Source organism: Diadema antillarum, unplaced genomic scaffold (genome assembly GCF_040938485.1).
Source record: "Diadema antillarum isolate AM-2024a unplaced genomic scaffold, OU_Dant_1.0 seq00002178_RagTag, whole genome shotgun sequence".
Lineage (NCBI taxonomy): Eukaryota > Metazoa > Echinodermata > Echinoidea > Diadematoida > Diadematidae > Diadema > Diadema antillarum.
Window position 1 is genome coordinate 46,718 of NW_027272816.1, and position 26,570 is coordinate 73,287.

The 26,570-nt window shown below is 37.5% G+C and overlaps 1 protein-coding gene across 2 annotated transcripts; it reads left to right on the plus strand.

The window, feature by feature from the left end:
* Positions 1 to 677: 677 nt before the first annotated feature.
* LOC139714161 (ras-related protein Rab-24-like) lies at positions 678 to 25,224 on the plus strand. 2 transcript variants are annotated; one of them, XM_071625879.1, is made up of 8 exons: positions 678 to 1,604; positions 4,592 to 4,660; positions 6,585 to 6,663; positions 10,388 to 10,455; positions 14,971 to 15,070; positions 20,197 to 20,247; positions 21,043 to 21,102; positions 24,773 to 25,224. In XM_071625879.1, exons 1-8 carry the CDS (start codon positions 1,479 to 1,481, stop codon positions 24,835 to 24,837), a joined length of 618 nt encoding a protein of 205 aa, XP_071481980.1. In that variant the 5' UTR covers positions 678 to 1,478; the 3' UTR covers positions 24,838 to 25,224. The 2 variants fall into 2 exon arrangements, with proteins under 2 accessions (XP_071481980.1, XP_071481981.1); XM_071625880.1 differs by having other exon boundaries at positions 678 to 1,598.
* The last annotated feature ends 1,346 nt before the right edge of the window (positions 25,225 to 26,570 follow it).

Below are 26,570 nucleotides of genomic sequence, written 5' to 3' on the forward strand. Positions count from 1 at the left end.
ACTTGGCTCGGCTCGGGATGACAAACCCGACAGGCTGCGCCTGTAAGCGCATCTGTTGACCTTTGACTCTTATGGACTCGCCGCGCGCGCATGACATACGTAGCCTTGTACAGTATGATACAGCAATTTTGCGCGTGCGTGCTGAAAAATGATGAGTGAGTGGTGGGTGGTTCCACGACACACTGGAAGTTCTGTTATGAAAAGGAGCAACAAAATCCGAGAAAATTCTTAATTCAGTTTGTCTCATATTTTGGAGTAATATGACATGGTTGGTTGCTGATGAGGAAACATGATGATGCAGCTGTAAATGGACGAGGCACAGACACCATAACCACACCCAAGAAGTAAAAACGTTGCTGCGCCGTGACTTGTTTGTGAAGCGGAACATACACTTCTCGTATGCCGGACACTGCGGGGACCGACACAGGCAGTGAGAGGATGACGTGCCCGCTGCTTTCCGTATGCGGCTCCGCCTGATCCCGACCCGAGTGGAACTTTGGCCTTTGGCATGGCATGAAACGAGAGTCGTTGTCGTTACCTTGCTTACATCGATGCGACGTTTAGCCAGCACTTGTACTACAGCCATTTACTTCGTTCTTATTTTACAACGCTATTCACGCGTTTAGTGTTTCGATCTCCCATGAAAGCAGTTTGCGCTTGCCTCCCTGTTTATGATAAAAAAATTAGGAATTGTACTGGACAAAAAAGTATCTCTATTCTAATCTGATTTGACTTGTAAATGAATGTAGATACCTCTCATGTTAGATCCAAATTCAGCTCTCACACAGTGCAGTGCCAAGTAAAACTCAAACAGTGTTGCTCATACAAGTTGACTTTGGTTATACTTTCTGGATCATTACTGCATAGAAAACTAGCTCCATCGAACAGTTAGCAATTCTGAATTCATATCCAAAGTGGTGGCTATGCATTCCATTGGGCTATCAAATGTAGAGTTTGGGTACGTACTCGCCTGATGGACTATGCAGACAATAATACAGACTTTGATAAAATTTTCTGGACTCTGTGACCCTCTGGGAGTCTACACTTAACTGCACCATATCGCACCAGTGACCCCATCACGTTCGCTGTTGTGTTACTGGTACAGCTGGTTACAGCGCTGTGGGGTTACTAATATACTCTGCACTGTGCTTGAGTGAGTACGCTGTCATGTTACAATAGATGGTGGCGTCTGTGTGAGCACTTAGGGGTCAAATCGCTCAGGAATTCATGTGATCGGTATATGCACAGCTAGCTTTCCCATTTTCAGACTTGGAGGTTACATTACGCAGACGAAAGCAATGATGAAAGGGAGCATAAACTGTGATTATAGAACTGCCAAGTGAAGAACTAAATTGTTGTAGAGCATTGCATGGAGCAGCTTGCATGTCTGCACTAGCGGTGAGAATTTGGACAGTGGGCAGCTTATCTGATACACACTTGTGTGAGCATCTCGCTCTTAAACACAGTTCAAACTCAAGATGAGCGGAAGTCGAGTGGACCTGAAGGTTGTACTCCTTGGTAGAGAGTACGGAGGAAAGACGAGCTTAGTGGAGCGCTACCTTCACGATAGATTTCATGGTGATGTGCCGTACCAAAACGTGAGTGTGAGTTACACATCTCTTTTCATCCCTCTCTGCTCTGCAAAGAAAGCAGTAAGCTTGTGCACTGCTGGTAGCAAGGGGATAGCACTGCGGAGGTGTGAAAGGCACGGACACTTGCTTGCCAATGGGCAGTTTCTTGTGAGCTAATGCATGCATTCCATATTCGTTGGAGGAGAAAAGAATAATTAAAAAAAAAGTAACTAAGATGTGGAACTACAGGCGTACAACAGATGGCCAGCAATTACCCCAGGTGCCATTCAAAATGCCTGGCATTTTGTAACACTTAATAGTAAATGTTTAGGTCACAGATTTGTATTCAACAACAATGAGTCAAGAATTGCCCCCCCCCCCCCCAAAAAAAAAAAAAAAGAAGAAATGATAATGGTAATAAAAAATGAATAAATATTTAAATACATACCAGTATTCAGCAAAAAGTCGTCTGACCTGTACTGAAACAGTGAAATGAATGCTACAATGGGAATATATGAGTGCAATTGGTAAAACCTGTTGATAATGAATATCCAGAGGAGACAGAAAAGGTGGTCTTTATGGCCAGGTGACCTTTACAAACATGTTTATTTATTGCTCTTCTTGACAATAAAGTTAGTTGTACTAAAAGTGGGTGTTTACTTTTAAAGTCAGGCTTTGCTGAGCAATATGCTTGCTTTCTAACTGCAAAAAAAAAAAAAAAAAAAAATCATCCAACATTTACTATTACATTGTATCACATGAAAAGTGATTTCATTTGCAGCACAATCATTTCTTTTGCTTGCTCTGCACTTTTAGAAAGCTAAACATTTCTGCATGGCTTCTGAAGATGGCGTGTGATGTTTTCTACTGGATTTTTCAAAATATGAGGCAGTTCCTTGATGCACACTCAAGAAAAGTCACATTTTTGGGTCATATGCTCAAAAATACAACCTACTGGATATAGTATACACATGCAATTCATCATAAATTTCTTTCTGCTTGCACAAGTTTACTCTTCTCTTTTGATTGATTAACTGCCTTTTTACTTTTTTCTTTGTCTTTTTTTATATTTAGATAAAGTGTATAACTTTTCTATATGCCAAATATGGAACAGCAAGGAATTTGCCATGATATTACATACCATGTACAGGCATGATGTGAAATGACTGCACTGGCAAAGTAATGCCTAGTTCTGTGAATGACCATCTAACACTACTAGCAGTGATGACAGGGTCATGTCAAGTGAGAAAGGGGCAAACTCAACTGAATTCACAAATTATTTCTTATCAGTCACATTTGGTGATATCATTTGACAGAAAGTTATGGTAATAGAATTATATTGTATTGAAGAGAAGAACATTAACTGGAGACAAAGTCCAAGGTTTAATGGGGTCCTGTACATGTTTTATGACAAAGAGGTGAATTGTCATACAATTTATGAGACAGAAATACTATACCACCATTGTATGTACAGGTACATTCAACATCTCAGTACAGTAGCTTATTTTTCAGTGATTTATATGTCTGACTAGTAGCTGAGAGTTTTTAACAAGAAAATTCAGACTTGTCTGAGCTGATCTGTTACTGAATAGATTATGGTACATCATGATTCTGTTAAAGGGGAAGGTGGTATGATAGAAAATATAAACTCTTGTCCGCAATCAGCAGGAAATATAAAGCTCTCGTGATTAAGTCTTATGGCCAGAACAGCATTTCCTTCCTGAAACACACTGTAGGCCCTACATGTGAAAAACCAGTGTGGTATTTGATAAAGATGCAAGGTACCAATGTGAGTAGGACACTACATATTGTATTTGCAAATGTACTGTTTCAGTGACTGTAGGAAACAATATTCCATGATATGTTGGATATGATTACAGATGATGATCCAGATGGGTTATAGCCCATTGGATATTATTTGCTCATTGCAAGCAACTTATCATTTTTTATCAAATTTTAGGGAGGATTCTTGAAAAGGATTACTTTCAAATTACAGTTAATGTTAGTCAACCTGATATAAAAAGGCAAGTTAAAAGCTTAGTCCATGATTAAAAAAGAAATAGAGATTTAAGCTAAAAGCCTAAAAAAAAAGGTAAATATGATGTCTTCATAGTACCAGGTATACATTTTCATTGAAGAGAAATGTGTTGGCTTTCTTACAAGATATGCATTATTGAAAGGAAAAATTAACTGGCCTTAAACAAACTGTCTTGATTTAGTAGTCTAAAGTTTGGTCACTTATGCATAATGCATTATTGAGAGGAGAAATTAACTGGTCTTCATGAAATATTGTAATTTATTGTAGTCAGATAGATTCCACATATGATGTACACTGTAGTTTTGCAACTAAAACTACATTATATACATCAATATACTGCCTGGCAAGCTATTTTCCAAATCTGCATTCAATTACTGTATACTGTAAGAAACAAAACAAAACAGAAATTAGAAACGTACAATGTATGTTCTGTATTAAAATTTATACATCTGTTTACAGAGCTGCCAGTTAGTATCAGGTATACCTCTGAAACCCTTGGAACCTTTCGTTTTTTTAAAGTCAAAAGTAAGGAAATCAGGTTTTCAAATGAAAAAAAAAATTCTCCCAAATTTGCAGGATAGCATGCTACGCGTAAGTAGACACAATTTCCATTTTAACAGTGAAGTGTGTGTGATTTTGTGTGTGTGTGTGCATCAGTATTTTTTTTTTAATCCATCGATAGAGGGTTGTTTCCCTGCATTTTTCATATTAATTCAAAATAATAGATTGTCTGGAAAAGATATGTGAGAAAATGGTAAATTAAACAGCTTGACAATATTTTATGCATTCTCATTTTATCTCGTATAATTTATTGTCTCATTGTTGTGATCTGCATTTTTCCATCCTGCCATTTTTCTTTATCTAAATTTCTTCAGAACTGTGCCAGTTCTTTGTGTCTCAAACAAAATTTAATTGCAGTAGGAGTTTCATTAGTATGTATTATGTTTGCTTTTTGTTTTTTGCTTTTTTTTTTTTCTTTCAGACCATTGGTGCTGCCTTTGGAGCCAAGAAGGTGGAAGTGTATGACAGGACAGTCACCATGGGAATATGGGTAAAAATTATCATTTTTTTCAATCAACATCAGTAGATTTGTTTTATGTTTTAATGTATCATTTAATGTATCATTAATTCAGTATATTCACAACCACATTTGTGTGATGCTTGCTTTGATAATGCTTGATGCTAATAAATGCAGTTGTGATATGTATATGACAAACCAATCCCTTTAGACATGCCCTTCCTATTGGTTTTAAGTCTCAGTGAACCTGTAACACAAGAAGTCCCCAGCAGACTGTGGATGTTGACTTTCATGCTTGTCTCAGAACCAGTGTCCAATCGATGCAGATGATTGCGCTGACATGTGATAACGAGTTTAATAAGTATGATTTTAATTGAGCAATTTTACAAAGAAAGAAAACTGATGTCCATGTGGCATCATATTTGAGACACTGTTCAGTGTATCTGTCCCTTCTTGGATCGAATGAGGTAAAAATGATTTAGTGCGTTCAGAATATCACCTGAAGATACATATTTGAATGAGATTAGCCCAGGCTATATATCTTAATGATCAAGAGCAGCCGAGGATACAATTCTGATTAATTAATAGACTCTAACCTACACCATCATTCCAGAAAAGTAAAAGTAAAGTAAAGATGTCGTTTAAGTAGACAGGGAGGACGATGTAAATGTAGTATTCTGGACAATTTTACATCTTACGTGCAGTGGCAGTAATATTTGTACAAAGTATATGGTTAAACTGTTCAAAGTTTGTGTAAAATGCAGCATGTAAGATCATTCAGAGATCTATTATGACTACAGAGAACACTGAGGTGTGAACTTTGAGGACAAAGGTGGCCTGAGACTGTCGTGTAGAATTCGTAGTACTGGTACTTAATATGGAAGGAATTATTATATGCTGAGCTATTGAAGCGAGACAGAACAACTAATGTTACCCTAGCAACCACTTGTCCATTGCTAGCTTGTATGAATGCATTGTTTACCTCAAATCTCCCTTCTACAGGTGAATATAGACCAGCGGCAAATACTGACAGCATAAATGTGTCTATGTGTGTGAACATTTTTTTCTTCAAACATTGAGCATTCACCCCTGTACACTGTGTATGCTGATCTGTACCATGATCATGTGAATTCTAGTGCTCTACAACAATTTTACAATTGTTAAAGGGACTGTACAGTACTGGTTGAGGTGGAGATTCATGTTTTGAACATTCCTAAGTGAGATAATGAAAAGCCTCTTATGAAATATGAAAGAGCATGTAATTTTAAGAAGGATTCAATGTTTATTTGATGAAAATTGGTTTTCAAAAGGCTGAGATATCCAAAAAAGTGCTAATAATAAAAGGCGACATGCCACAACTTTATTAGGATCTCTTTGTTTCACCTTGTTTTTGGATATCTTAGCCATTTCAAAACCGATTTACATCGAATTAACTTTTGATACCTCTTAGAATTGCATGCTCTTTGACATCTCATAGAGTGGTTTCTGAATATCTCGCAAAACGTTAAAAGCTAAATCCTCACCTCGACCAGAACTGTACACACCCTTTAACCATATTGTGGAAGAATTAGTTACAAGTGTTCTTTTGATGTATTTTTAAAGCACCAATGAAACAAATAATCACATCCTCACAGTGATTAAAATAATACACCATAGTTCTTTAGCAGTGATGATTGACACAAAGGATTAGTCATAGTTTAGTACTGCTTCAAAGAAGAAGAAAATGTGTCAATTCCAGCTAACTTGCCAAAGTTATTGCTTAAATAAAATGTAACATCTGCAGTTCGATATAGTAGTACATTGCTAAGCCAATTGTGCGAGCTCTTTACGGTGACCAAATCTTACATATTTTTCTGAAGTGTAGTAACATTACTAGTTTCCTTTAATAAAAATGAGCCTCTGTATTGGTTCAATGTTTTGTGATGTTGGCACTAACAAACTGGGTTTCTTCTTACAGGACACTGCTGGCTCCGAAAGGTATGAAGCCATGAGCCGAATATACTACAGAGGGGCCAAGGCTGCCATTGTCTGTTACGGTGAGGAAGCATGAACTTAGGAGTTTACCAATTGATTTTGGATGATTACAATGCATAGTGAAAGAGAAGCCTGAAAATATGAGTTATTGATTGAAACCAAGAGGAATGCATTTAATTTAACTTTTTATAGAATAAGGGGTAAATGTCATTAGAAAACTAAGCAAACATAATCACATAATTCCATGTTAAGTTTATATATATCCATATAATTCACTGTTATTATGTGTGGATGGTAATGTACACATATTTTTAGGGTAAGGGGAAGCATGTCTCTGTAGTACAAATACTTACAAATTCTTCATTGGTACACAATATAAGATTTTTAATAGTGAGAAGGGGGGGGGAGGTGGTTGGCTAAAATATTTCCATTTGAAAGAGCTTCAGTATTGATGATGATTCTTTGTTTGGAAGAATCACTCGTGTTTAATAACACCCATTCTTTGACATACAGGGTTTGCATTTTCATTCTGGTTTGTGAAACTATTGTCCTTGAAAGTCAGTTTTCCTTTTGATGTAAAGCATGGAAAGCACTAATAGCTCTTTGAGTTTCTTTTCAAATTATGTGTGTGTCTTTTTCATTTTCATCGTCAAATATTGTTGGCCAGCTTGTGCAAGATGCATTGTGGCACTAAAACATTTCAGCAACTGGTTGGTTGTGTGTATGTGTAAAAAAAAACACACACACACACTACAATTCATTGTCCTTATTTTTTTCCTAATCACGTCTGTGATGTCCACTGTAGCTGCTAACCAGATAGAATAACCAGAGTGTGAATGGTAGCTTCCGTTTGTGCCACACATACACATCAAAAGGGCTGCTTCAGAGGTTCAAAGATCAGATGTGTTCGCCTCCCAAAAACATGTATACCAAATGATTGGTGGAATAAGACCATGTACATTGACCCTTAATGCCTATCATGTGCCCAAGCGTTTGGCTAAACTTGGCAAGCTTTTTTCATCACTATTCAGTGATCCATACAAACTTGACCAGTCATGAAGTTAGCAAGCCCACTCAGGTGTAGCAGTGTGGCTCAGTGCACCAGATATTCCATGCTTAGATACAATAGGGATTAGGGGGATTAGATAATCTCTATTCATTGACGATTGTTTCCAGACAACTGTGCAAATTGGTGTGGAAAGCACTCCAGTGTTCATACAGGAGAGATTAGGAGGATTAGATAATCTCTATTCATGGACAATTTGTTTCCAGACAACTGTGCCAACTGGTGTAGAAAGCACTCCAGTGTTCATGCTGAGAGGGGAATAAAGCATACATGTAGGAAGGGGTTAAGGCCCTATACATATATGGTTCCATGACATTTGCTCCTGGGACAATTGCTCAGGTATCTGCAAGGTATCAAAGCCAAGCATAAAACTTACCCACATACATAACCCAAACCCTACCCCTAATCCTCACATCAAACTATACCTAAAACCCTATCACAACCCTAACCCTAACTACAATTCCTTGGAGAAACAGACTGGAGCAGTTGTTGCAGGAGCAAATGTTGCATCACCATCCATACGAGCCTTGACAATCTCAGATGAACAGGTCTACGCTGAATGATGTTGAAATACATACTGAGTTAAAGGGGATGGCTAGTAACTGATCAGTGGGAATCAGTGGGAATACTGAGGGATGATTGTTCCAATCCTTGTGGGATTCATTTAAGAGTACATTATATATCTATTCTTGTGTGAAAATTATTTGCTTCAGAACGGTCTCATATTCAAGTAATGTGCAGTTTAATGCTTCCAGGTAAGCATCCCTGGTCAGTGACGGGGCATTAATCTGCACATTACTTGAATATGAGACCGTTCTGAAGCAAACAATTTTCACACAACAATAGATATACAATGTAATCTTAAATGAATCCCACAAGGATTGGAACAATCATCCCTCAGCATTCCCACTGATTCCCACTGATCGGTTACTTGCCATCCCCTTTAAGGTGGCAGGACTTCTTTTTTGAAAGATCGTTTGATAGTCTTTGTGAGCATAAAATGTAAGGCAAAGCTCGGGGACAGAAAGCTGAGTTTGCCATTCTAACTTCCCTAAAACTTCAGCATCAACAATGAAACTTGGCCTGCAGCCCCGGGTGTCTTCTTTTAATAGGCAATTTGAAATTAAACGGAAAATGACATCACTGAGTAATCCAATACCTTGACGTCATCTGTAACACAAACTGTAATCACCGCATACTGTTCACATACAATCATTATCTGGCAGTGTTTTTCCAAAGCCTGAATTGCAGTTAGCAGTGCTCTTGCTCTTAGTGCAGATACAAAGTCCATCTGATAAGCATCCTGTGTTGCCCTTGAGTGAAAAGTTTGTAGCTTTGCTATTTCTGAAATAAACAGGTTCTGCAGTTTAACTGCCATGTTATTGAATTCATATCTGAACTTTTCTAGTCTGTAATTTTGGGCACTCATCCTTAAATGAGTGATAATAGGAAAATCAGTGATCCCATACGTGTTTGCCATTGTGAGTAATATATCTCTGACCTTTTTTGGTGTGTGTTTTGTTTTGTGTCTTTTTTCATATTCTATATGTACATGTGACCTGTGGTTTTGTATCTATTCATTTATTTATTTATTTCCTTAACCTTTTATTATAGTGTGAGATGTTATACCACTACCTGTGCATCCAGTGCTCTGAAAAAAGGAAGAAGAAAAAAGATGCATTATCATGAGCTTTATATATATTCAAAAATACTGGATTATTGTTCTTTCCAGAAGAGTAAAAAAAAAAAAAATGGATCATATGTGTATTATGCTGTATGGTGTACATACTTGAATTTGCGTCCATCCTGTTTTTGCTATTTTTATATCACAGCCATATGGTCAATGGATAGTTAAAGGGAGTATGAATCCACAAAAATTTGGGGCATTGAAACTTGGAAAGTTATACCTTGGTTCATTGCATTGTACAGATGAACTATTTAATGTAATGAAATTCAAAGTTACTGTTTGGGTAGAATGTAAGATTAGTGTCAAATGTCATAGTCATTTCACAAAATTTGCCCCTCAAGGACTAATTCAGCCACCTTTTGCAGTGTTGTGTAGTAGATATTAATGTGATTTCATATCAGCAAATGCTTTCTGCCATTGACCAATCATGTTTCAGAAAACATGTATTGACAGCCATTGCGGTTTTTAACCGTAGATACACATTTTACCAGGGTGATATGCACCTTGCTATTCTTAGGTATGTTAGTTGATATTGATTTGTAATGATGATGTACCTCTTATTTTATGGGGTTCTTTTTTCTTTTTTGGCAGTAATTCTAAGATGAAGTTGATACAGAAACTGATACTTAAGCACATGTGTATATTGAACATTAATTTCACATTATAGGTTCAAAGAGAATGTTTATAGCTATAAATATTGATTTTACATGTAACCAATGTTTAACGCTGGCACTGGTCCAACAGTCCCAGACTGGTAAAAATGACTGCTGGCCAGCAATTTCTTAGGAATTGACAAATTTAGTGGCAAAATGCAAAAACAAACAAACAAACAAACAAACAAACAAACAAACAAACAAACAAACAAACAAACAAACAAACAAACAAACAAACAAACAAACAAATCTGGGTATCTACTAGTCTGACAGAGACAGGTCAAACCAGTATGTAGAAAAAATACAGCCGTGATGTATCCACCATACCTTTAACAGAATCAGTCACACTGTATTACTGTATGTCTTTTTCTGGAACACAGATTTGACAGACGAGCAGAGCTTTGGGAAAGCAAAATTCTGGGTCGAGGAACTCTTGAGAAATGAAGAGGTAAGAGGCTGTTTAATCTTGTACAGTGTTTTTATGTTCCATCTTCCCCAACCCCCACCCCCACATTTGAACAAAGAAAAATATTCAGTTTGTCATTCTTGTGCAGTCTGTGAACTTCCATCTGACTTTTTAGCTCACCTGAGCCAAAGGCTCAATATGACCTCTTGCAATCCTTTGTTGTTGTTGTTTTTTTAAGGGGTGGGCAATTTTACAGGAATTTGTGGGAAAGATGTACAGCAAATTAGAGAAGAATATAGAATGTTAGTTAATTTTGTTGGATAGTAACATGGCAAACTCCAAGTGACTTTAGGAGGGAAGTTTTGTTGATTTTCTTGTCAGTTGTCTGTCAAATATGTTATCTTGTAGCAAAAGAAAACAAATCAATTTGACAATGTGACAGTAATACCACCCTTCAAAGTCATAACCTCTCAAATGTAGACATGAAATTTCACAGTTTTCTTTAGATTTTTTAGACTTTTTATGATTGTGCTCAGAGTACCACATAGATAGTTGTGTCAATCATCAGCCAAGATGTGAGGAAGTTGGTTAGTTGAGGATCCTTCTTAACAATTGGAGAACAATGGATGTATTGGCCGTTTGTTTGTGTAAACCTAATTAGGAATGCTCTGATGCAGTTTTTACTGCAGTGCAACCCGAAAAGCTATTGAATATTCCGCATTTCAGTTTCTGGGGTATATGATACAGTAACATTCAGATAGGGATAAAACAATTAATCAATTGTCTCATGTACTCCAAATCTTGGCGCGCTTCTATCCATTTTGTTTCACTTCCTTCAATTAGGTTTCGCTCTCAGGGTGCGTATTCTCTAATCAACATGTCAGTGAAATTGTGTGCGTCTGTACAGGATATCACAGCAATGAAACTGTTATCTTTGTCTGTACAGGATATCCCAACAACAATACTATTGCCATCCTGCGATGGGATTAGAGTTGATTATGATTTCCCAAATGCTTTGTTTTGCCACATTAATTTGGCTTTTTGCCACGTATTGCTATTTTTCCAAGTCGACTGGTAAGATTGAGATGTTATGGCCCATTGATGTATTTGAGAGTGGGAGAATGACACATAATCAAGATTGTAAAATTGGATCAAATTTGTTATATATAGTCAATAAAAACATGGTAACAGGAATTGATTAGTTGTCTGGGGATAGACTTGTGCAAGGCTAATCAGGATGGTCCACAAAGGATTTGAGCATGTTGCTGCAACATGCTCGGAATTCTTGTGTAACATCCCCAATAGCCAGCAACATGCTATGCAACATCCTCAAGAATTGGCGACATGCTCACAATAACATGTAATGAAACATGTGAAAAACATGTGCAAAATTTGAAAAACATCAAACCATGTAGAAAGTTTGTGCGCAAAACATGACACAGAACATCGAACGTAAACAGCACAACAGGAAATGAATCGTGAATAATTGCGCGCTACGCGCTCGTGATTGCACTCTATGCACATACAATTTCTGCAATATTCTCACATTTAGAGCTTTCAACATGCTCAAATTTTTATGTTGTGGACCACACTGCTGATCTGCCTTCCTTCTGTGGAAGAGATAAATTGATAATGTGTGTGATGTTGAAATTTCTACACTAGAAAAGACACAAATCCCTTTAAAGATCTGGTAGCGCCCACTGGGGTACATTTGAAAACCATGATTACCACTGGCTTGCTATAGAATAGAATTGCCCATCATCAGCAAATATGTGTATTGACGCTCTTTGGTAGTGTTCGACTCTAGCGAGATTCTTCGGCTGTGTGAGTACTTTATGCATAGAGATCAGCAATAAAGTTGTACACAATTCGTTATGGGGATTTTCAAATATATTTGAATTGGGCCTGCCTTCCATTTGTTATTATTATTACTATTATTATCATTGTTATTATTATTATTGTTGTTATTATTATCATTGTTATTATTATTATTATTATTATTATTATTATTATTATTATTTTTATTATTATTTTTATTATCATTGTTTATTTATTTATTTATTTGACCAGGTAAAGAATATTGGATACATATCATAACATTACAAACATGAAACAAAAACCAGAATGAACTTTACAAAGGAATACACTGTACTGTACAAGTTACACTTTAAAATGAAAATGAAATGAATGGAGACAACATGAGGTATGGTATCCCCATGCTACAGGTTCTGTAAGTTCAGTTTTGCCAAGAAAGCAGGCATTGCGTAAAATCATAGCTTGTTAAATTTCACTCTTCAACATGCCATTCGATTAGAACTATTTATGAGAGGGCCTTATATGTTGATGCTATCTAGTGAGCCTTGCATTTATGCAAATCTAGTTTATAGACACAAGGAAATAGCTGTAACTTTAACACCTGAGTTTCATACTGTATGTATTCAAAATGCATTCATGTATTCTGTGGAGCAATATTTTTTTGTAGCATGGTATTCTGCTGATGAGAGATTGACAAATGTGGAAGTCATGAGAGATCTAGTTAAGTGACGTGATGTACAAGATGTGCATCTCAGACCTTCCAAACAAGTTCTGCAGTGTATTCAGAACTCCTCTATTAGGGTGGGATTTCACGGAGCACGCGAATGATTTGCGAAGGACGCGAATGGCAAAATCCAGCATTCGTACTTTAGGCTGCAAAAGATCGCCAAACAAACGTGAGGGTTCGGAAGCATCGTCAATTGTTCGCGAACGTCGTTTTTACTTCGGCGAGAATTTCAAAAAAGTTTGAAATTTTTTGCGAACCTTTTCCGCACACTTGGTCGTGATTTGCTCATGAATTGTTCTCGAAAGTGTCTTTAAAGCCTCGTCATATGCGCAAGACCTTCGCAAGACACGTGCGATGTTCGCAAAATGTTCGTGAAACCCCAAACAGACTCCGAAACTTTGGAGAATGTCTCGCGTATGTTACGCGAAATCTTGGAAGTTTTTCCCATCATTTTACGACATAATCGCAAACTGTTAGCGTACCTTTTTAGACATTCTTGCGAATGTTTAGCGAATGTTTGGGGGATGTATGACCTACGTTTTCTACAAATCAAAATCGTAGCATACATCTTAACATCAAACAATCATTAACAACTATATAGTAAAAAAGAAATTAAAGAGTAGCAAAGATAAAGAAATGTTTGATTTTAAAAAAATCGCAGAATCTGAAGTATGCCAAAATTATATTTGACACTAGAGATTATGTGTTGAAGAAACTAAAAAAAATCAAATACTTTACTAGTGGAGAAAGGTCCTTAGAGAAAACTAGTGGCACACACACAATAGTGAAATGAGAGAAAGAGAAAGGAGAAATACAGGAAAGGAAAAAAACTTCAACTCAAGAGAGCTTCCACCTCTCCTTGGGTACATTTTCTCCCTTGATTATAGAAATTTTTGTTTGTTCGCATTTCCGTCGCGTGTTCTTCGTGTACGTAACAAGCTGTACTTAAGCAATGATACACACGACATTCGCACATACGTCGTGGGAACTTCGCACAAATTGCGCAAGAATAGTTTTCGGTTTCATTGTCATTCGCGTCCGTCGCAAATCGTTCGCGTGCTCCGTGAAATCACACCCTTACCCTCTTCCCAGGTATAGCGTCTTTCCAGTAGCTTTGCTTTCCATTGTCAAGGATTGTAGAAGGTTAATCACAATTGAGCACAGCAATTATCAATATTCTAGTTGCACATATCTGACTGGCTGACAGCCAAGTTACATTCAATCTCCTGACTTGCAGTCTATCACGGCTTTAAAGAAACGAATGATTAATTGCCAGAAGTAACAGGGTATGAAAGGTCACAGGTTATGATCAAATAGAATAAAGATTTAAGTTAGCTAGCAATAACACTCACAGTTTTAAAGAAATGAATCAATAATCAATTGCCAAAAGCGACAGGGGGTTGAATGTCAGAGTCAAGCTGACAATGCGACTTTCCAACTAAATTCCACGAGGAAGGTGATAATGTTTTTAGTATACTATACTGGATATAAATAATTTTTGAAATATTTGCTTTGTCCAAAGATTGTTCAAGGTCAGTCCCTTTGGTCAGTGGTAATGGTAGAAAATCTCACAAAATGTAAATGAAGAGCCATGTACAGTTTGTACATTTACCGAAAAATTGAATGATTTGCATGAGAAGGCAGAGACTTTCAAGCCAGCTGTGTCTGCTGTACATAGTCAAATTGCTCTCAATATCATTCCCTGTATATTGTATGCGACAAAAAATTCTAGAGGTTTTTATTTTTATGAATTTCGCGAGTTTTGATACATGGGTGCTATTCAGGAATATAAAAGTGTGCGAAAATATTAATTCTGATCTCAACTTGAATATGACCTGCAAGCATACATTATACATTTCTCTGTTTGGTGCTGGACTCCACGATCGCGAATTAAACCACTCGCAAAATTATTGGGAGTCCCAATGCACGAAAAATAGGACTCGCTAAATGCATGGTGTATATATACAGTTTGCTTTTGTTTTTAATATTCTATATTTGTTTCTTGTCTTGTGCAGCACTGCAAAATCTATTTATGTGGGACCAAAATTGATCTTGTGGAGGAAGACAGGAAATCAAGAAGAGTTGACTACCACGCCACGACAGATTATGCTGATGGTGAGTAGGCAGGATCCTTTCACATCAGAAAAACTGTAGGCAGGATCCTTTCACATCAGAAAAACTTGCTTGATTTGTTTCTCATATTGAGTCAAAATGATTGTGTTAAGAATGACCATGCGCCGCATAATACATTTGTGGGTCTGTGGGTCAGTGTGAACGTTGAAAGTAATCAACAGGGAAGGGATCGTGTGTGTTGCCTATCAATACCATCAAGGACCATTCACACTGGCCCTGACGAATGGTGACCTTAACTGTAAAGTTTATCGCCAAATGTGCCAAATGTGCCATAAGCCACTCCAAAACATAGTCAGATTGACTGTTCACTGGCTTGTGATTGACTGTTCACTGGCGTGTGATATTTTCAGTTGCGTACAAGATTTTTTATCATCTATCATGATATGCAGTGTGAACACTTCACTGCTGAAAACTCTTGATATTTGTCTTGAATTCCACTTGACATTAAGATTGCCCTCCATGGCTATGTACCGGTATGCAAAATGTGCAGGTGGCTTGTCAGGCTGTTTTCATGTTAGTTGCAAGCAGTGGACTGCCAAGCTAATTACCCCATTGTTTTCATCACCGCCAGCATTTTCATTCTAGTCGCTGTTGAGTCTTTTAAAATCAAGTGAAAACCATTATTTTGTCTGTGTGGTGATAGTATTCAAGTACTGGATTGGTATTTGTGAATACTTTAGTTCTTGTATCGATCAATTGAATCAGTGCTGTACAATAGAAAATGTGACAAAGACTTTCAGGAGTGACAGAAGGCAGCACTTAATACTTCTGTGCTTGTGTGGATGTAATTTTGGCACATATCAGTTCTTAGTCTGGATCAGATAATGAACGTCAGTAGCAGACTTTATTGACCTTATGAAACAGAGAGTTCTCTCTATTCTTTCTGTTCTTGCTGTCTGAACTTCATTTCTCATTTCTGCTTCCTTTAAAGGGATGGTATAGTTTTGGTTGAGATGGGGCTTCAGGTTTCCAACACTTTTGTGAGATAAATAAGAAACCTCTAATGAAATATGAAAGAGCATACATTTCTAAGAGGAATTCAAAGTTTATTTGATGATGATTAGTTTTGTAATGGCTGAGATTTTCAGAAACGAAGAGGTCTTAATTGAAGGTGGGGTACCCCCCCCCCCCTTTATTAGGACCACTTTGTTTTACTTTTTTTTATATCTCAGCCATGTCAAAACCCATTGTCATCAAATAAACTTTGAATGCCCCTTAGAACTATGCTTTTTCATATTTCATGAGCAGTTTCTAATTATCTTAGTTTTGTTAATTAGCTTAATTTTGCTGCTGTTGTTGTTGCTGTCGTTATCATAATATGTACATAATGCTGTATTTTGTTTTTACGTTACACTGTATACATATTATTTTTTCCCCGATTTGATGCGCTTAGAAACATCAGTATTAAGCGCTATATAAATGTTATTCATTATCATTTTCATTATCATTATCTTGCACTGATACAAAAAAATCTGAATCCCCTATTTCACCCAAAACTATACCATCCCTTTGATAAGAAAGTGCCTTTTCACTACTTTGAGAACATTGCTGTGGTTTACCATTGACCTATACGTATGCAAGTACTGCATGACAATTAAAAATGATACCTGAAGATGATGACAAGATACTTTGTGTAGAGATAAAATAAATGCAAAAGGTTGTCATTTTGGCGTCAGAGTGATTAATTAGCTGTACAGTAAATATTACCGATGGAATAAGAAATTATGAGTTTGACAACCATGATATCAATAACTACAATGTATGATTAATTTTCTGATTGTGCGCTTTTCCTGGTATAATAATGGGATTGTATTTAAATTGCACACACACACACACACACAAAATATATAAGTAGCTTATCCTTGGTAGACTGTTGGCCCTATTTCCTGCTTGTGACATCACAATGGTCTGGTCAAAGATGCTGGATGGAAGCCAAATGCAGTATCCATCAGCTCTTATGTGTTCTGATCTGTGTGTGTTTGTGTGTGTGTGACTCTGTATGTGGCTCCATTATTCTGATCTTTAGAAGTGCCCAATACTATTCATGTGTTTCATTTTTCATAGGTGGAAAGGGATACCCCCCAAATTAGCATTTATTGAACAATGAATGTGGTACATATTTATCACTGCGAGTGGCTTGGGTGCCAAAAAGTAGGAGGTGGGACTAATTATTTCATGAACCTGCAATAAGATATGTGCATGTGTTATATGTACATCGTGTACATAGGGTGAATCAAGTTCAGTGCTACTGCTGGTGTACATGCTATCTCAGCACCAGCACCAGCAGTAATCTAGAACTTGAAATCAGTCAGTGATAGCAAGTTGACATCAAGCTAGTACACTGTATTGGGTTTGGTGTAGAATATCATACTGTGCTGAAACAAGCTCTACCATTTTTGTTGATAATTCACATGCTGTATACCTCCATTGGTGAACACCAGCCCCGAAGGATTATCAAATCTACATCATTTAAAGTTCAGTGTTAGTGTGAGTGACGACTATACATATTAGATGTCATCTCCACTCACATCAAGTACAGTGTACATGCTTAATTATGCTGATGCTGACATTCTAGATATGTAGAGCTCAGAGACTCCAACCCAAAGCACCTTCTGATCTGGAGATTCTCCCGCCTGAAACCCCTAGCAAACGGGAGACTCCAAGTTGATGTGTGCGAAGCACGAAGTTCGTAGGGTTCTAGATGCTCTCTGGTGCTATCTAAGGCTTATTTTTTTAACATACAATAGCAGTAAGTAAGAAATCCTTTCCAACGGGAGACACAGAGCAAGGGCTGGAGAATGGGAGATTTTGCAAAAAATGGGTTTTCATCGGGAGATCTCCCGTCGAAAACGGGAGAGTTGGAGTCTCTGAGAGCTTTGCAGAAATCTGAGCCTGGGAGTAAACTTGAGATTGTTGCAGTGTGGAGAAGTGATGAAATTTAGTGACATTTGAATCTGGCTTCCTCATCACCCATCTAGAATTAAGCAGTCATGGCTGCATCTTTTCATATGTGACCCTGTGTCACAAAACAAACAAAGAGACGTCAGACATAGACTTTTAGTTAAGACTAGATTCTGAAAGAGCAGACTCCTAGCTTTAAAATAATGTAATAACTCAAGAGAACTGGACCTACCTAACCTGTCTAAGTAATGGAAAGAAAGTACACACTCTGGAAAAGTGTTTACTGAGAAAAAAAGCTTTGAAGTTCACAGTTTTTTCAAGTGCTTAATCTCACCAAGCTGTGCTCTGTGCAATGAATGGGACAAAAAGCAGGATGTATTACTCTGTAAGTAGTCACAATGAAGAGATTATGAGATTAAGCTGAAAATTTCAGCACCCATTAAGCACATTCTGTTTGTGACTGATACCATCTTGAAATGCAGTAGCACTATCCTTTCAGAAGTTATCAGAGTTGAAAGTGAAGAACAGTATGTAGCAGGTCTTTATGAAATGAAAAGGGGCCTCTATTAAACACCTGATTACACTGTTCTTCCTTTCAAAAGGGGATGGCTAGTAACTGATCAGTGGGAATCAGTGGGAATGCTGGAGGATGATTGTTCCAATCCTTGTGGGATTCATTTAAGAGTACATTACATATCTATTGTTGGGTGAAAATTATGTGCTTCAGAATGGTCTCATATTCAAGTAATGTAAAGTTTAATGCTTCCAGGATAGCATGCCTGTACAGTGACGGGGCGATCGTTAGCATTGATCTGCACATTACTTGAATATGAGACCATTCTGAAGCAAATAATTTTCACACAACAATAGATATATTATTTACTCTTAAATGTATCCCACAAAGATAGGAACAATCATCCCCCAGCATTCCCACTGATCAGTTACTAGTCATCCCCTTTAAAAACAAAACAAAACAAAACAAAACAAAACACTGGTCAATAAAAGATGCTAAAACACAATTTGCTGTTTAGTTTGTAAACCCAAACTTTCAAAAGAAGAATCTCTCTTTCAGAAGATATAAAAAAACTGAAGATTAACTAGGTTCACCCATTTCACCTATTTTGAATCCTCATGCAAAAATTAGGGATTACAAGTTTTTTTTGATTTGTATCAAGTGCAATCACCTTTCATCATTGTGCAAATTAATGCCCCTGTGATCCAGAAGGCTTTATAAGTGGTGGGTGTGAAGATAACACTAATGTCAGGGATCAATAGTTATGATCAGTATTACTTGTCTCTGTTAACCTGACCAGTGGTCTTGGATTTCAATCTAATGCAGGTGTTTTGGAAATTAAAGGACAAGTCCACCTTCATAGACATGTGGATTTCGTGAATGCAGCAATATTAGTAGAACACATCCATGAAAGTTTGGGGAAAATCAGACAATCCGTTCAAAAGTTACACATTTTTTAAGTATCTGCGTAGTCACTGCTGGATGAGAAGACTACTACAGTGTATGATGTCATATGCATACAACCATAGAAAGAAAATAAAAAGAGAATTTCACAAAACTTTACTTTTTGAATAAAGTGCACATTCTCTGACTTGTTACTGACATATGTTAAGGGTAATGATTATTCCCCCTGCCTTCTGAAAGAAAGAAGTCTAGTGTTCTTTTGTTATGTGAGAAAAGTGAAAATATGTTGAATTTTCTTTATTCTTTCTTTGTATGGTTGTACTCATGTGACATCACAAGCTATAGTAGTCTTTTCATCCAGCCGTGACTGAGCATAAACTTAAAAAATTCATAACTTTTTAACGGATTGTCCGATTTTGCTCAACCCCTCACTGTTGTGTTCTACTAATATTGCTGCATTCACTCAACCCACATGTCTATGAAGGTGAACTTGTCCTTTAAACCAATGCCAGCACTAGCACCAAACTTGATGTTATCCATGGACTCACTGAAATGTATGGTGTATGATACAGTCTGAGGCTGTGATTACAACAGAACATAAGTGGATGTTGGTATCATGGAGTTTGAAAACATAGTCTATGTTCAGTCCAATATCCTCTTAAGGTGTACGTGTGTATGTATATGAATGATAGACAATGAAAATGTTTATTTCTCAATAGTGTGGGAAGCAAATGGAGTGTGAAAATATCATGTTATTCCATTCACATTTTTTTTCTCTCTCTCTTTGCAGAGATTCATGCCAAAGTCTTTGAAACATCAAGTAAAACTGGATACAACATAAGTGAGTAAATCATATTTTTTTTTGTTTTTCTGCCATGACTTCAGTGTGATGTTTAATCATTTGACATTGAACTGTATATTCAAGCTTCAAGTGGTTTATGAATTATCATCACGTAAAATTAATGCAGCAACAATACATTCTAACAAAATACTTACCAGGTAGGTGTATGCATGCATTAATACACAATGATTCTGTAGGGAAAGATTTTGGCCATTTGATTAAAGGTCAAATGAGAATGTTGAAATGTCACAGCTTTTCCCCACATTTTGAAAAAAAGCTCAAAGAATAGTCATGAAAATCGGATATTACCAGTTTTGATTTTTGGAAGAAAGTTATGCACCATGGGGTCAAAGGGCAAGGGGTGAAGGCCCAGTGAAAATGCTCAAAGTCCCAAAGTCTTGCTTTCTGAAACAAGTTAGCCGTCCGAATGAAACCTGATTCAATAAATGTAAACACTCAATACATTTATGGTTGAGCCAAACTTTCCAACATATTTTTTTGCCCATCATGTGAAACTATCATCTTACATACATTGTCAAGATATACTGTAGACCATTAGGAGAACAATGCAATATGGCAGAGGCATTTCTAGTTTGTTTGTTTGTTTGTTTGTTTGTTTGATTTTTGACAAAGTGTGATGCTTATATGGTAAACCAGTAATCATGAATATGAGAAAGAGGATGATAGTTGAACACATTTTTATGAGGTTAACAAATATCAGCAGATGATTTAAGTTTTTCGAATTTTTGTTTGGGCTCTCATATTTTATCCTTATCATTTATTCATTACTTGCAGAGGAGCTATTCTTCAAGATTGCAAAAGACTTCGTAGATGACCCCAAGAACAATGAAAATGGTAAGTAATAAGACAATCATATATAGTATCTGACCCGTAACCATACAGAGAATACAGCAGTGTAGTTGTCAGTAGTTTGCTGCTACATGTGATGGGCGAGAGTATCAATCAATCAACCAATCAAGTCATGTAAAACTCCTGAGATAAATGAATAAGTTCTTTACAGCAGTCTTTATCTCTGAAACGTGAGAGTACTAGACGTGGTCGTCAAAGCTAAAGAGGAGCATGTCTGTAGTCTCCCGATGAAGCACATTCATGATCATGCGGTATGTTCAATTGATTTTCAAAAACCTTGAGTGTCTGCGTAGTTTCGAGAAAGTGTGAGAAACTGTGAGAATCAAGTGGTTGTGTGGTAGAGCAGTTTTGAGATGTTCTCTGAAGTATCTCTCTAATAGGTAATTTAATAGATGTCATGCAGCACTTGATGCAGTCTTGGAAAGACTTGAAGTCATTTAGCTGCCTCGTAAACTCGTAGGAATTTAGACCCAAATCATTATAACCAGCAATACTCTACCTGCAGCACAGAGAGCTGCTTGTCTGTCTGGACTTAAAGGTGCATGGTCCTGGTGTTTTAGTCAAATGCGTACGCGGGCGCATGGCGCAAGTTTCCTGTAGAGACCTACGCTATTGACTCCTCTTTAACGCTTACGCTTTGGCCCACTTCCCCGAGTCCAAATAAGTCCGATTCATTGTAGTCAGTGGTCGGATCACAGTTCGGCTCATGATTCGGCTGAGGGGGATGAGAGCTTTAGCAAACTTCTTTTGTGATGTCATAATAAGAAGCACATATGCACGCACCCTGGCATTACTACAGACTGCGCGATGCGCAGAGAAGACAACGAAGGCAACGTTACTTAGCAACAGCTACGCAGTTTACTCTTGATGACAGCTCAACTTCGGTAATCTTTGTATCAATGCTAACGGTGATCGGCAGTATTATCTCTAGCGCCCTCTACACTACCGGGACTATGCCCCTTTAAGGGCCCGAATTCACGATGGTGGTACAATTGAAACCATGGTTTAAACTATGGGCAAAGACTGTAGTTTTGTATGGGGTGCCAAGTGTCGAATGGCCTATTTCGTTACGAAATCAGTCATTTCGACAAAGCGAACATTTTGTCAAGGAAATGACTGGTTTCATAACGAAATAGGCCATGCAACACTTGGCGCCCCATACAAAACTACAGTCTTTGTCCATGGTTTAAACTATGGACAAAGACTGTACCAGTCTGGCCAATGTATCTTGCGCTTTCGATCCATAGTGCATGAATTTGAATTTCTTTTTTGTGTGTGTTGTAATGACTGTGAATATAAATCATTCAAAATATTCTAGGACTGGACTATATGTAGTATAGTTGAGCAGACTGCTTACCTTCACAACTTGTTCAATCATTAACACTCGATTTCCTACATGCATATATGAAATGATGAAAAGTTGTATTTGTAGGGGAAAAATTGACAAAGCTCTGATGAATACATAGGTGAGAGGATACAGTGCACTTCCGTTATAATGAACACGGTTATAACAAAATTCCAATTACAACAAAGTAAAAATTCAGGCCGCAACATTATCCACATTTTGTAATTTTATTACTTATTCGTTTGGATATAACGAAATTTCGACATAATGAAAGAAAACTGCCGGTTCCGAGGATTCGTTATAGTGGGAGTCCACTGTATCTTGAATGTGTATTTAACCCTAAAAAGACTGGGGGGGGGGGGGGGGGCTAAAAGGCCCCCCCTCGACATTTTGTGTGATTACTCGGCAACGCGCATTGCTTTCACCGCGACACTCTATGACTTTTTTCTTTTGAGTTTCCCGCACATTTTGACACCTAATTTGTGACGCCCGGGGGTATGGTTCTGATGTTATTTAACTATTTGTATGTGCACATCGGACTGAAAATGGCTCCAAAATGTGATTTTGTGTACAAAGTGAATGCAAATTGATATTTTTCACATGGTTCATATTAATATGCTTATTTTTACTCTCAATGGCTGAAATCAATTTGTTTTAGCAGTATTGTTCTTCAAAAATGTCTGACATAAAATTTTGCTTAAAAAAAGACAAAAACAAAAGGTCAGAAAACAAGGAAATACATAAGAAGTTCATAAAACAATAGAATACATAAGAAATTAATTTTGATACCAAATTTTTTCTCAAGCACATTTGCTAAGAATGCCATAAAGAGTATTTGGACCAAAAAATTGGACTTTTGGAACTTTATTTACTGATTTATAGCAAAAAGTCTGATTTTTGCATAAATTAGCATAATTAATTGATAGAAAATAAAAGAAGACTATTTTGAAAAATCTAATTATGTGATTTTGTAGATTACATTGCACACTACCATTGTGCAAATTTTCACGGTGATTGCGCGATCCACAGCCGAGATCTCAAGGGGGGGGGGGGGGGGCCCTTTAGGCCAGTCTTTCCAGCTACCAAAATACCCCAGTCTTCTTTTTAGGGTTAACCCTAAAAAGACTGGGGGGGGGCCTAAACGGCCCCCCCCTCGACATTTCGCGCGATTACTCTGCAACACGCAATGCTCTCGCCGCGATGCTCTATGACTTTTTTCTTTCGAGTTTCCCGCACATTTTGACACCTAATTTGTGACGCCCGGGGGTACGGTTCTGAAGTTACATAACTTTTTGTACATGCACGTGAGGCCGAAAATGGCTCAAAAATGTGATTTTGTGTACAAAGTCAATGCAAATTGAGTTTTTTCACATGGTTCATATAAATATGCTTATTTTTACTCTCAATGGCTAAAATTAATTTGTTTTAGGAGTATTATGCTTCAAAAAGTGTCTGCCACAAATTTTGTTAAAATAAACAACAAAAATAAAAGGTCGAAAAACAAAGAAATACATAAGAAATTCATAAAACAATAAAATAGATAAGAAATTGATTTTGATACCAAATTTTTTTTCAAGTACATTTGCTAAGAATGCCACAAAGAATAATTAGACCAAAAATGAGCACTTTTGGAGCTTTATTTACTGATTTAGGTCAAAGAGTCTGATTTCTTGCATAAATTAGCATAATTAATCAAAATGAAAGAAAAAAAGACTATTTTGGAAAATTTAAATGTACGATCTTGTAGATTACATCGCACACTACCATTGTGCAAATTTCCGCGGCGATCGCGCGATCCACGGCCGAGATCTTAAGGGGGGGCCCTTTAGGCCCCCCCAGTCTTTCGAGCTACCAAAATAGCCCAGTCTATTTAGGGTTAAAGGGGGTGGCTAGTAACCGATCAGTGGGAATCAGTGGGAATGCTGAGGGATGATTGTTCCAATCCTTGTGGGATTCATTTAAGAGTACATTATATATCTACTGTTGTGTGAAAATTATTTGCTTTAGAACGGTCTCATATTCAAGTAATGTGCAGAGTTATGCCCCGTCACTGACCAGGCAGGCTAACCTGGAAACATTAAATTTCACATTACTTGAATATGAGACCATTCTGGAGCAAATGATTTTCACACAACAATAGATATATAGTGTACTCTAAAATGAATCCCACAAGGATTGGAACAATCATCCTCCAGCATTCCCACTGATTCCCACTGATCAGTTACTAGCCATCCCCTTTAAATGTTAACATTATTTACTGATTTTACCTCTTCCATCATTTTTTCTTTCCGTTTTCCACATGCTGTGCAGGAGATCAGTCAGAACACACGTTACGGTTAACAGAGCAGCAGCCCAAGAAGTCCTGTCCGTGTTGACATCGGATGATGGACCCCTAAGCCTTATGATGTAGTCAGCAGAATCTTGAAGGACTATAATATAATATCATGTGTCTGTAAATTGATTGGTAACGCAACCGCCTGTAGTTTCCTTCTTTCTTGCTTGGGAGCATGTCGTACAGTATTCTCTGACAATACATATCTAGCTTTGATAGTAATTGTTATGTTTCTTATAACAAAGTAAATCGAATGATGAATAACTTGAGGCAGAGGGTTATTAAGGTCATTTTGCTTGATGGCATAAAAGCAATTTGAGACCAACCACCAAATTTTTTGCTGTTGATCAGATCTGATTCTAAGACCAATGTTTGCAGAACTTTCTGGTTACGCTAAACCTAGCGCATCCCAAATTGCTAGGCAAATGAAACTCCATGAAAATTTTACCATGCAATTAAAAGGCATCATCAGTGTTTATTTCTGTGATGTGGTGGAAACTCTGATGATGTGTGCTGTTTTGGATACAGACGTGAAATTGAAACATCACAATTCCAGTCAAATTGGTTCTTGTTGCATACAGAAGAAAAGGGGATAGGCTCACTGTGTGAGAAGAAGTGATAATTTATTGCATCATATTTTGTCACACTGTCAGAAAAGTAATCCCAATCTGGAACTTTCCAAAATTTGTCAGTATCTGCCCAACTATCTGTGTATCATGTAATCTTACACCTAAAGAATGCAGCATCTGTCTTTCCAGCGTAATTGTGTTTTAAGTGTTACTTGTGACGTTACTTTGAGTTTTGCATTCAGTTTCCCTCATTTTTTGGTGAGAGCATTTAGAAGAACGTGTTCAAATCGTATGATGTGGACTTCAATGCATTTATCAGTGAGGGTTGTATTTTTGCCTCATTGCAGATCATGATGGACATGTGGCTTGATTTATTCAACCAGATTGTAGAGGTTGCAGGAGATCGATCTTGATCAGTGTTTTTGTGATAGTAGCAGATACAAACTGTTTGCTTACAAATAAGCCAGTTCAAAGTTGTATTCTGCACATGAACAGATAAAGGTTGATTAAAAAAACCAACAACAATATGTGACATGGAGTTTTTATGAGGAATGTCATGGACAGTGCCTGAACAGTTTCTTTTTGTTTCAGTGAAAGAACATTTCAGAACATAAAAGGGAGCTTGGTGACATAGAAGAATGAATTACGTAAGTGGGTGATATTATCTAGATTTGCAACTTGTTTCAATGGCTAAATTTGGGGTCATATGAACCATAGCTATTAAAGGCATACAATCATGGCGAGTGGTTTGTGCGGCACGGAGACGAACGCAACACGCTGCCTCCCCCATTCTGTATCAAATGTAGTGACCCCGAATGAGAATAGCACTGGCTCAATGGGTCAGCGAACGACACTCTAGACTACAAGAGCTCTGTACTACAAATCTCCTAACCCAAAATGGCTGTCCAAGCGAGCCACGAGAGCTTCCGAATGGACGCACACTCTCAGTGCGCATGCGCATAAGAGAGGCCAAAAGAGCCATGCGTCTTCTGGCCTCTCTCCTCCAATCATCGCAGCTCGCGGTGACAATGTTTGTGTATGATGCGTACACACACACGCACACACACACGTGTCTCAGTGGCAGCATTGTCCCACACGTTTATGGATATAGCACCGAGTCTGGCATTGCGCAATTGCATGCACAAACTTCAGTCGTTCGGAGTTTACGTACCATAAGGGATGACGATCGTATGCCTTTAAACTGCAA